This window comes from Boleophthalmus pectinirostris, unplaced genomic scaffold, assembly GCF_026225935.1.
Source record: "Boleophthalmus pectinirostris isolate CB_2022bp ecotype Guang Dong unplaced genomic scaffold, ASM2622593v1 HiC_scaffold_21, whole genome shotgun sequence".
Classification (NCBI taxonomy): domain Eukaryota; kingdom Metazoa; phylum Chordata; class Actinopteri; order Gobiiformes; family Gobiidae; genus Boleophthalmus; species Boleophthalmus pectinirostris.
The window spans coordinates 20,662,064-20,675,250 of NW_026571175.1; the positions used below are offsets into that span (position 1 = coordinate 20,662,064).

The 13,187-nt window shown below is 37.0% G+C and overlaps 1 protein-coding gene across 1 annotated transcript in view; it reads left to right on the forward strand.

Moving 5' to 3' along the window:
• Positions 1–798: 798 nt before the first annotated feature.
• LOC110167177 (plectin-like) overlaps positions 799–13,187 on the forward strand; it is a 39,457-nt gene continuing 27,068 nt past the window's right edge. The window contains exon 1 of the mRNA XM_055157624.1: positions 799–1,090. Within this exon, the coding sequence (XP_055013599.1) occupies positions 955–1,090 (136 nt within the window). The 5' untranslated portion in view covers positions 799–954. The remainder of the gene's footprint in view (positions 1,091–13,187) is intronic.

A 13,187-nucleotide genomic window follows, 5' to 3' on the forward strand; every position in this document is an offset into this window, starting at 1 on the left:
ATTTCTGATTATTATTGAGTATTTTTTGTACAAAAAATTCAAAATACTGCATTATATCTTTATTTTGTTTGTCTAAATAAGCAGAATAGAACATCGTTATAGTACAGTTAAGTGCCATTGTGTTGTAACAATACCTTGCACCTTATAAAACCGGACCTGAGATAACGACTTTCCCTTCTCTATTGTTTGTGCATGTTTAGTGTGTATTTATTTTGTACTTTTGGAACAGCCCCTGGCGCTCTGTTTGTGCCATCTCCTAAAATCTTTATAGTCACGTTGGGATTTTTAAGACGTGACATTTTTGAAAATAGGCCAATACCTGCTCGTAAAGTATTTCTCAGCTCTACGTAAAAAGAGAAGACAGGCGGCTCTGTTCTAGTTATTTATGACCCACAGCTGTTGGGGATGTGCAGAGGATATGATTTACAGCGCGGGTGAGACCTCGCAAAGCAAAAGGCGCAGTCCTACTCTCTTCTGTGAAAAGTTACACCCAAAAGTTATAATGGAAAGAAACGTAAGGCTCTCATAATGGGTTTTCAAGTCAGGCCAGTTCCCGCTCTGCTCTCCGGGCTCGCGCGCTGTTATGTAATCTTTGTGGGCTAAAAGTAAGACTGGTGTAGCCGAGTGCATGCGACAAGTTGCCAGGGACGTTCCTCTTCAAGCGAGCGCCGTAATGGCTTTAATTTAGGATTTACGCACGAAGGCGCGCGAGTGTAGGATGGAGCACTTTTTGGTACACAAAACAAAAGTGGGCTGGGCTTGTGGCAAACTGCCTGCAATCCGAGACGACCCTGTGTTTTTTCTGCTCCTCCGCATGTGCCACTGAGAGGAGAGGGGAGAGAGTTTGGAAAGTTGGAGTAATTCGCGAAGGGGAAAACCAGCAAAGTGTGGGGGCGTTTTTGAGACGGTCCAGAGCGGTTTTGCTTTTACGCACCGCGAAAACACAACGGGACCATGGCCGAGGTGGACGAGGCTCCGCGGGCTGTCGAGCCGGTGTGGTGCGGAATCGTGTACCGCCGGACCAACTACATCCACGAGATGAGCTGTGGCGAAGTGGGTGCTCATCTGTACGGCCGAATGTGTTGCGCAGGTAAGCGGCGATGGCAACTGTCTAGTGCGTGCGCGCGCGGTCAGGAGTGGGAGGTCCAGCAAAGGAGGGGCGGCCAGGGGGTTGAATAGTGGCGTTAACTTTTACTTGCCGCCGCCCACAGCACGAGGCGAATGTATACAACAAGTGTAAGCTATTTTAGTAAGTGCCACTTAACGCGTGTTGATACATACAATAAAACTAGACCAAGACGCAGACTAACAATAATGTTATAACTGCTTTACTTCTTTCGACCTGTTGTCTTAATTATGGAAAATCAAAACCACATGTCTTTTGCCTTCTTCTTCATGGTTTTATTGAAAAGAGAAACACATGTGCAATATGTAACTTAACATGGGGGGTCTGACAGTGCCACCTGCTTGTCTCCATGAACATGCCATTGGATTGCCTGGAATGTTGCAAAGTATGGCTTTAAATGTATATCTTGCATGTATTCATCAGTTACTTAGCCTGGGGTTATCACTTGCTTGTCTCAATGAAGATCGTTATGTACTGTGGAACATTTAACGGCAATAAGATCTCCAGGGAAACAAACATGATGTGGACCCTTCATCAAGAAAGTTACATAGTGCACCTTTAAGATTCTTTATTAAATTATAGGCTTTTATTTTGACAGTTATTTAAAGGTGCACCAGGTAACTTTTCTGATGGAGGGTCTGACACTTTCCTGTCTCCATTATTGCTTGGAATGTTACTTGGTATGGCATTAAACATTTCCATCTGGCATTTATTTATTATGGGTGTTTCTATTGCTAAAGAATACAATAATTCCTTCTGTGAATACGGGCGACTCTCCACAGATCTGACCTTTAATGTAGTGTAGTGCGGTAACCTGCCTGTCTCCACTGTGACAGACGAGCAGGTAGCAGATTCTCCATCAGAAAAGTTGCACATGGCACCTTTAAAAGCACTTTGTCTAAATTAGTATAAAGTTTCATATTTGCTTGTGTGAATTGCTTCTCTTGTTACAGCTCCATTCACAGTTAAATCTTGAATGACACACAAACATAAATGGTGAGTGATTGTAGTGTGGCTTGGGGCCAGTAACATGTTAAAGCAACAGCTCCAAAACCACAAACAGGTCTGAGATCCCAGGATTTATTTTATTGTTTCATTCATATTCATTCAAGTGGAAATGAGTAATATGTTACAGCGTGATTAGTTACCTTTAACTTACTTAGTTACTTTATCTTAGGCAGAAAGAAATGTACAGCTATCATGTAATCTAATATTGTTAAGTCTGACTCATTTGACTATATGCAAACTTAAATTGCTCCATATTTTATAGACAAAACTTCTAAGATTCCCTGATGATACTGACATAATTTAATCACTTTTAATACTCATAGAAATTATGTGTTTTACAAATAATGTTTTCAATTCAGTCTTTACTAAAATGGTTACTTTGTTATGTCCTCTATATTGTTTTAGTTTAACCCTTTTTTATGTACTTTTTATTACCCTGTACTTTTTATTAGGCTGTTCACTCTAGTTCCATGTTTGTTTGTTTTCATGTACTATATTGTGCTAAACCCCTGTACAACTTAATAGGGCCTTATTGCTTTAACAAAACTTCAGTGTCAGACTGTTTTGAATTCACTTACTATAGTATTCCCCACGCAGTTGCTCTTTGACATTGCAGTAGCTTTGGGTTACATTTTTCCCTTATTTCTCTCTTCAGGGTTTTGCTTGACTTGTGACTTCTGTGTGTTTTTACTGCGTTGCCATAGCTTCCCTCAATAACTCTCCCAAGTATCAACACTGGGTCGGCCATATTGACTTTGGACTTTGCTATCCTTTTCCTAGTTCTACCCCGGCTTCGGATTACAGCCAACTACTACTCCCTTTACACCTGTCATGCAAAACACCTGGCTTTTGTTCTCAGTTGCAGTACGCTCATTTGGACTCTAGGGGGAGACATTGTAAATACAGATGCTTTTTGCGTTTTTGGCCACATTGGTAGATCTTAAAGACTGTAATTATCCAGACGTCATATTTTCTTAACCGCAGAACTGAAAACAGCATGTGGAGCTAATTGGCTGTGATTAACAACATTTGGCTGAAGACGTCTGCGTAATTATTAACATTAACAAGAAAAAAAGATATTTTGACATGATAATGATAATTTATTGTTTATCTCTGTGGACTAAGGTCTGTTATTTAGTCATAGGTTTTAATTATGCCTGGTTTTGAACTATTTTGAAAGTAGCAACAAATACAACGGATGGATAACATTTTTAAACATACAAAACTTGCAACTTGATACTGTGGAACATCTCACACAAAGCAATATCATCTCCATGAAAAGAAGCAGGTATTGCAGAGTAATCTTGTCATGGTGCTAAAATTTCAAACTTGATTTGAATACAGAGGAATAGAGTCGATTCCGATACCACTGCACTGTAATAATAACGAATTTTAAAAAAAAAAAACACTTTATTCAGCCTACACAGTATCATTTTCATCATTACATCGTAGTACTTTCTTTTATATTACTATGTGGCCTTATATCTGTGTAATCCCTTAGTTGTCCAGGTAGGTTTAATAGTGGCTCTTATAGTTGATACAGCTCAAGATCATTCTAAAGCTTCAGAAAAGGTCCATTTCTGTCATGTGAATGTTACTTTTTTAGTATCGATACTTGCTCCAGTGAGTATCTTGTTTTGATACTAGTTTTAGTCTTGATTAGTATCTGTTTTTCAGTACTTTTGACAAGCCTATTGCAGAGTTTAGACTTGGTTTTGGTCCATTTGAATCACCACTTTCTCAGTAAAACGCATGTGTCAGAGAGAGCAAAAGTTTTCTTGATATGTTGATGATAGCTATAAAGACAATGGACTGTATTTATTTTCTCAGCTTTGCGCCATGTGTCCTTTTGTACTACAGCTGCACCTGGTTGTTATCTCTTCATCTTTCTTTCTCTCGCTCTCTCTCTCTCCCTCTCTCTCTCTCTGTCTTCTCGTGTCCTGGGGCGTCCTGTTCTCGTCTTTCACCGACTTTTGTTTGAACACAAACCTACAGCAGAGGTGGAAGATGATATGTTAAATACAAAACTATTATCACCATTTACTACTACAGAAAGATACACGTAATTTTTTGCAAATTGACTTTGGGCAACAAAAATTTTTATATCTTATCAGTTTTCAACTAGTTTGCATTAAAATATACTTATTACAATACTCATGTAAACAGCTGCTATTGCTGAACTTCTGTCCCCCATTCACTATACAAAAGCATACACATAAACTTTGCAAAATTGGCTTAAAGTGACAAAATGTTCTTTCTTTCTTTACCAGTTTTCTGCTTAATTACTTTTACTGGTGTACATTACTATAACTATAATACCAAATATAAAACATTCAAATGAGTCCAGGATATTGTACAAGTCGTAGGTTTTAATATGCCCAGAATGTGCAGTTTCTTGTCTTGTTGTGACTTGCTCAGAGGCACAGGGGCAGGACAGGTCGTGGTGGGTCGGGGTGAGAGGCGGCTTCCCCTGCTGCAGAGGAGGGTGGGCGCGCCCTGAACTGGAATGTCCCGCAGTGAAATACTTCTCACGACAGAACTGTCATCGTAAAATACAGGGCAAGCCCCAGGGATGAGTAGATAAACTCTTTTGGTATGTTATGGAGGGAGGATTTGAAGGATGCGGCACTGTGTAACCTTTTTGGTTGAGGGTTCACTTGTCTCCATAGAGATTTTATTGCTTTGCCCAGAATCTTCCACAGTATGGCATTAAACTGTTATCATATATTTATTCAATTACAGGTATTTTTTATTACTCATAAATACCTCGAAAAACATTAAAGGGACCCATCCTTCACAAGTCTCACTCAAAACGTGGCCTGGCAGCGTCTAATTGTCTCCATGGAGATAGGTAAATTTAATGTCGTACTGTGGAACATTCCAGGTAAATGGTAAAACATCTCAATGCATTTTCTGAATTGCATTTTGAAAACCTTTATTTAATTTTACAGATTTTACTTGGTGATGTTGCATTCTCCACATTTAACACTAGATGTCACCAAAAAGACAAAAAAAACAAAAAAAGACATATACATACTTTCTAAATTCAACGTATTTGAATATTTCGTATGGGCAATTTACCATTAGGAAAATATGAACTTGCAATTGCGATATTAAAACAAAGAAAGTGTAAAGACTGAGCCCTACAAATAAAGGAATAACAAAGACAAATACAACTGGCCCAAATATTTTCACCTCGGTTACGTCAGCTCCAACCATGCTTAGTAAATAAATAAGGCGTGCAACCATGTGTAAGAGTGCATTAAAAGAACATTCAAAAAGATCTTGAGAAGTGTCAATCTCTTGGACGCACTTGTTGAAACAGGACTCAAAGGATCTGGTCTGGTCTACGGTGGATTAATACCTGAATTATTCTTGCCCTGACTGGTCCCCTCCTTTCTCAGGCATCTCAAACACGTCTTTACTTTATGGACCTGTGTCAGACTGGCCTGAAAAGTACAAGTTTGAACACCTGAGTAGAAAGACAGCAGTAAATCAAAAGTGAACCGTATTGAGCACTTTCTTTGTTTAAAGCTGAATTATGTAATTTTTCTAGTGGAGGATCTGCAGGCTCCATGGCTGCATTATTGCTTTGCCTCAAATGTTTCACAGTATGACATTAAACTTATCATCATTATTCTCTATGGAGACGTACAAGTGATGCCACAAGGCCAGGTTACAGGTCAGATCTGTGGGCGGGGGAACCTGTCTCTATAAGAATACATGTTTTTTTATGGGTAAAAACAAATAATTTCAATGCTTTACTGCAAAACAAAAATTCCAGAGAGTGATTCATTTTAGCAGTTGCAAGAAATGGAACAAACTTATACTTAGACAAACTTTATTGAACCACAAGGGAAGTTATTTGGACACAGTAGCTCACACATCACAATATATTATAATAACGTAGAGAAAAAAATATAAATGGTGATAATACATTCAAAATAAGTAGCAAAAATAACAAGAGACTGATGTCAACTGGCATAATTATATAAATGTATGTACAAGTAAATGTACAAGTAAAAATAAAATCAACTGAAATACAGTAATACATATATATATCTCAGCTATAAAGAAGGTCATAAAGGAAAAAAAAAACAGTGCAAAGATGAAATAATGATTGACAGGACATAGGGTTATCTGTTACATAAGGATGAGTTGCCGTACAGTTGTATGAAGTATGGTATGAATGTAGTCCTGTACCTTAAGTATATATATAAGAGCCACAGAAATCCTTAGATGGGGAACAGTTAGATGCTTATAAAACATAAACCATTATGCATTAATTTATGCACCAAATAGGTCTCAAAATGAAGATTTACAATGGTAATTAATTAATCAAAATGTATTTATTTAACACAATACCTATAAATAATATGGAAGGGGATGCAGAGATACAGGTTGGAGACCCTAATAAAAACAATAACATCTCTATAGGACAAGCAGCCACCAGGAAAGTTAAATCGCAGTACTTTCTTTTATATTACAAGTTGGTCTTATATCTTTGTAATCCCTCTGTCGTCCAGGTAGGTTGCATAGTGATCCAAGTTTCTATACTAGTCTATGCGGTCTTATATATGTTCTGATACAGCTTAAGATCTTAATAAATAGCATAACGCTATTCAGGAAACATTAATTTCTGTCCTGTGATTTTTTTAATATCGATAGTAGGGGTGTAACAATAAGCAAAATATCATGATATTGTATCGTCAAAAGTCTCTCAGTAATATCATGGGCCGTCACAATATATGGAATCACAAATTTCTTTGCTTAAATTTATTAGTATGGTGCAGCAAGAGCTAAAAAACAGAGGGAACTACATCGACCATGATCCTTTGCTCCGTTTTGGTGCAAACTGTATGAAGAAATAACTGTTCGAAGCACTTTTAAATCTTAGTTCTTTGGATTAAGTTTTATCAAGGCATTTTAAGAGGAAAAGCATATTCACAATTTTGTTAGCCTCCACAAAATATTGCAATAAATATCATACCATGACATGTATATCGTGAAACTATCATACCCGGACATTTGGATATTGTTACATCCATAGTCGATAGTTTTTTACATTGATTATAATCTAAATATCCTAAATTTAAAAAGTCAAGAGATATTCCTTTTTGGCAGTGCAGAAACTATTTGTGTTGGACATCTTGGACACTTGAGCGGTTTTGCATGTTTCAGTGATCCAAAGACTCAAACATAACAATCACCCTTTTATCTTCAGCCCATGTTCACAGATAAGCATTTGTCTGGAAAGAGCCACAGACGTTTCTTTGTTTTTGAACTCGGACCAGAAGAGAAAGGAACTTATCTGTTGTCTATTTATCCCATAGTGAAGAGAGTGAATAGAGTCTGTAATTCTTGCATTCATGCTTTTTGTCTTGAGATGTTTCTAACAGTACTTTTAGCTACTCCACATTATCCAGTTGTTGTAAATGCTAAAGTCTAAGGCAGGGCTTCTCAAATTGTGGTGCACAGACTGCCTTTGGTACACAGCACCCTCTGCAGTTTGAGTTTTGAGACAAATCTATAATTGGTTTTATCCTCCTTTCCATTCCAACTTTATTTGTATAGCATGTTTTACCAATAGAAAGTCTCCAAAGTGCACAGAGTAGGCACAGTTTAAATAAACATACTGAATAAAAATAACGCATAGAAAACAAATAAAAAATGAACAGTAGAAAAATAGAAAATCAAATCAAGAAAAAGCTGTCAGAGGACCAATTTCTGCAAGCCAGTGTGTAAAAGTCTGTTTTGACCTTTTGGTTATTTAGAACCAGCCAGGCTTGCACCATATAGTGCCTCCACTCAATTTCATTTCTCTCCTGCGACTAGGTCAGGAATCGGAATACACTAGACGGTCTGCAAGAAACCCGGAAGTTGTATGAAGCCATAAATTCCGTGTTGGCAACGATTCTCGAGATCGAGGATTTAAAGCTGTAACAAAGAGAATGTTTGGTGAATTTTATCAAGGGGAAAGACATTATTGCCCTTCTTCCTGCAGAATTTGGCACATTACATATGTCACGACCAAACAGCAGTGATTGGTTAAATAAAAAAAATACCTGCTTACCGTCAAGCGAACGAATCCTAATGCTGCAAGGTCAGATGGTTTAGAACTGCCATATCCACCATTTATTCTCCTTTTAGTCCTGGAAACCTGATAAAATCCAGGCTTATATCTGGTCATACTTAGAATATATTGTCTTAATATTTTTGTTTTGAAAAGTAAAAGAACAACTGGGCAAAGCATATACTGTTTATACACCTTCCTTCATTTTATTCCATTTAGTTTTGCCAGTAAATAAATACTTTGACAGAGAGAAGCAGAGCCCACACAGCTAATATTTGTGTATAGGAAAAACTGCATTTCCATTTTCTTTTCTTCTCTCTCACAATATAACCATATGTTTTATATCCAAATTTCCTCCCATAATTTCTTTTAATATATTTCTGAATAAAACTCTTTTGGCTATAGCTTCTCTGCTCTCTCTTTTCTTATGGAAGCCAAAGCGACTGTGCCAGTTGTAATTGCATTCATATGGTGGTGGGTCTTGATTGTAGCGTGAAGGAGAAATGGCAGAAGATGTATTTTTCCAGTGTATTTGAACAGAGGACTCATTGACAGTGGTTTTCTGTGTGGTATCTCCAGTGATCCCACGCCCGACCACACTCTTCAGACTGAAAGCTCTGAGTTGAGACAGACTTCACTGGTCCACTTCTGACAGAGCAGCTCAGAAAGAGACAGCTTTATGTCAAATTAGTGGTCAGTCAATATGGGTTTACATGACGGTAACAAAAACCAAGATACTTCCCTACTTTTTTAAGGTCCTATATTACACAACACTGACTCTTGTGAGCTTTTACTCATGTTATAATGTGCTTACCTCATCGAAAACATGCCCAAAGGTGTGTTGTTGTTGTTGGAAGAGAGTGTTTTCTTTTTGAGAGAAGAACTCAGCCTAAATATGCAGAGTCTGTGTGAATGAAACAAAACACAACTCCAGGTATGTAACATTTAGATAGCACTTTAAAATCCCCCCCCCCCAAACACAAATAATGTCTGGTACATGTGTGGGACATTTACATTTGAAATCATAAAAGTTTGTAAAAGTTTCAGTAGTTGTTTTGTATTTTATATATTTTTTTCTCTTTAGGTAAACTCTAGAAAATCATAAGCTTTTGTTATAGTGGTAAGCATTTTTTCCCTTCTGTCTCTCTCTTCTTTGTTGAGTCTATGCATGTCTGGCGTTGTGTTCTGTCTATATATAAAATAAACTTACCTCAGAGTCATTGAATGTGCCAATGATGTAAAATTCATGACTTATCTAAAATTAGTCTCCTTTCAAAAGTATAAATTAGAAACAGGTTTGACTAATTGGATTAACAAAAAGTTCTCTATTTATATACAAATTTGACAATTAAAGGTGCATGGTGTATGGCCCAGTCCTTTTCCAGTCTGACTCTGTTTCACGGTATGGCATTAAACTGTTCTGTCTTCATGGAGACCAAACCGGACCAAGTTACAGGTTAGATCTGCAGAGAGGCAACCCCACTCACTGTCAGCACGCCTGTTTTTCTAAATATTCCTGAGCTATAAAACCACCTGCAATTGAATGAATGTAAGGTAGAGCCATTTAAGTCATTCTGTAGAGCATTCCAGGCAGAGCAATGACATATCCATAGAAACAAACCGATGACAGACCCCCAATCAAAAAGTTACATATTGCACCTTTAACAAGTTGAATAGATTTAATATTGGATTAGTTTCTGACAGATTATAAATCCATGTCTGTTTTGTATTGGTAGATTTTCAAATATTTCCTGTGTCTGGAGTTATGTCAAACAGGCAGTGACTTGCACCATACCAGGGCTGTGCTCTTTATTGCTCATTTCCAGCTGTTTTCTCTGTCATTCTTACATATAGATGTGGACTGTGCTGTAGAAAGGGGTTCCTCCTGTCCCATTGGGTGTGGTTTGGGTGGGTAAGGTTGAGGAGGTAGTTCCTTCTTATATTATTTGACTCCAGTGTGATTGATGACAGCTCAGACAGAGCTGCCCCAGGGTAGGTATTTTGCAAGAGCAGCAGAAGAAGAAAAAAACTCATAGCTTGGTGAATGTAGGAAAGCAGAGTGGATTGAACACTCCCACCAACAACAGGAACTTCATTGTAGAGATACAGACACACAGTAGCCAACGTTGCTGCTAAGAAGTCACGTTTTTGTTTAGTTTTGTGGTTAATTTCACCAAAATGGATCCAAGATTCAGGAACTACTCCACAGACAGCATGGGCAGCGATGTGGTCTTCATAGATGAGATGCAATATCAAGCCATGTTACGGGCTTCTGCGCATAGAAAAGGTATGCAAAAAATACTAAATACATTTAAATACTTTTACCTGATGCATTTGAACAGTTCTCCATATTTGTAAATTTGAAATTCTGATGTTTACGTTGTAGTATTGTGGTGGTGGTCTTCCTCCCATCAAATCTAGCAAGCCCCTCCTCTTACTATGTCATGAGATTTACGGTTTTTATTGGTTAGTGCAACTGACACCCATTTTGGGGCGAAACGAGATAATTTTAAGAAAAAAATCCTTGGAGGAAATTTTTCTTGTCTGAATGAGAAATGTCACACCCTATTCCCTGTCTTAATTCAGTCATTTTACCAATAAGCTTTTGTAAACTTATCAGATATTATTTACCACAGCAAATGGTAGTCTTAAAGGTGAATTGTGTAACTTTTTCTGGTGGAGCTTCTGTCAAATATTTTTCTTTATAGAGATATTATTACAGCTACACAGTATGGCATTAAATCTTTCTATCTTCTATCTACTTTTCGAGTAATAAAACCACCTGTATTTTATAAATGTAAGGTAGAGCTGTTTAACATCATATTGTGGAACATTCCAGGCAGAGCAATGACATATCCATAGAAACAAGCCGGTGACCCCCAACCAAAAAGTTATATAGTGCATCTTTAAGCTACTTCTTCAGGCTATGCCAGTGTATGTCTCAATATCACAAAGTAGTTTTCTTTTTCTTTTTTTCGCACAATGCAAGTCTGTGAATAGATCAAATATCTTGCGTCTCATATTAACAGAGTCTTGGCTTCACAGATGAAAGCAAGAATTTAGAGTCTTCAAGTTTCTGTTCTGGGCTGGGGGCTACAAAAATCCTCCACGATTTAGAAACACATTATTTCTCGCCACTCTCGTTTGCTTTTCCAATCCCAGTTTTCACAGGTTGAAGTTTAGGAATGTTAAGTGCAGCACTGTCTGACCCTGATGCCTCTTTAAGAACAAGCTGGTCCTGTGTTAGAGAAAAAACATTACAATCTATCATGTCACTTAGATGGGTTTTCTGTTATTTGTTTTAGTAGGTAAAACGGCTTGAATTTTGAATATTTGTCATAATACATTTTATTTTAATTGGTCATTAAATTCAGTAGAAATATTGCAATGTTTAGATAGAATTACAGTTTTTTTGTTTTTTGTTTTTTTTAATTACATACATTTTTAAGTAACAATCCTCTTACTTGAGTAAAACTTTTGGTTCCACCTACTTAACTCTACGCAACTCTGTAATTTCCTCATTGTGAGACAAACAAAGGTTTATGTTTATCTCATCTTAACCTTCCCCCGATGGCGTGTGCACCAGCTGTTTGTCTCCATATATTATAGCTTTGTCTGGAATGTTCCACAGTATGGCATTTAACGCATCATGAAGCATGTTTGTAATGCTCAAGAAATCCTTGAAGTTCACGTTGTGAAACATTTCATACAAAACAGTAACATCTCCATGAACACAAGCAGGTAGTGGACCCTCTACTAGAAAACTTACATAGTACATCTTTAAGAAAAAGAAAATGTCTAAGAAAAAATCTAAAACAGTTTTCATTGGCAGATTAAAATTGAATAAAGATAATGAAATTCTTACAACATGGCAATTAGAAAGACATGTTACACTAATAAATAAACTAACCAAAAATCAGGATAAATTAATAAACAAACCAAAATAATGATAAATCAGGATAAAAATCAGGATGAATTAATCTCAACAGATCCCCCCTTTTTCATCATTCTCTTATAAAAGTCTTTGATTGAGTCACAAGTCGGTGAATCACAGTGAAATGTTGTAATGCCTTGAAACGCCACCGGACTCTTCTATTTTAAATCTGCTCAGAGTCGGAGAAATTAAGCCTATCTGTGGGAATGACCACTTTACAACGCCGTCATGTTGCTCTACTGTCTGGTATTCATTCAGATTTCATATAAATACAAGAAAAAATACAAGACTTTGGTTCATAATATAGATCTATATAGTGTATTTTTTTCTATATTAGTGGCAGATTTAGGAAAGCTGAACAACTGAAATTTTGAACACAAGAAAACAGATTTTTATTTCTTTTTTTGTCATGTGAATGGGATCTATGTAATCATATGAATCAAAGTTAAGGACGGCTGTGCACTTTTTTGTCCTATTTTGATCATGTGTCCTTTGCCTTTGACCCATCCTTCTTGATTTTTATCTGGGATCAGGGTAAAGACTTTAAAGGATCCATATTATACTATTTTCTGATCTATGTTTCACTATTGTTTCCTCATCAAAAACATACCTAGAGTTGTGTTTTGTGTCGTTCACACCTATTTAACACACACATCTTGCATATTTAGGAGTTTTTCTGTCAGACATAAAACACTCTGTCCCACCTTATGATGTCATATGGTAATACAGGAAGTGTTCCACTGTATTTTTAAAGTGCTTGCATACACCTTCATTAGAATCATTTGGATAATTTCAGCCCTGGAATTGCCGATCTCTACTGAACAAAAAGTAAAAGGAGCTGTGATCGTCCAAACTATCTTCATGACATCACAAGGTGGAACAGAGCATTTTCAGCTTTGGAGATGTAGACAAACTAATAATAGAGGATTACTCAAACATGCGTGAATGAGACCTTCTTAGTACACCCATAATGTTATATTAGTAAAAAAAAATGTAAAAAGGGGAGGGTTTTGTAGTAAAGCGTAATGTTGTGTGCGTTGTTAAAA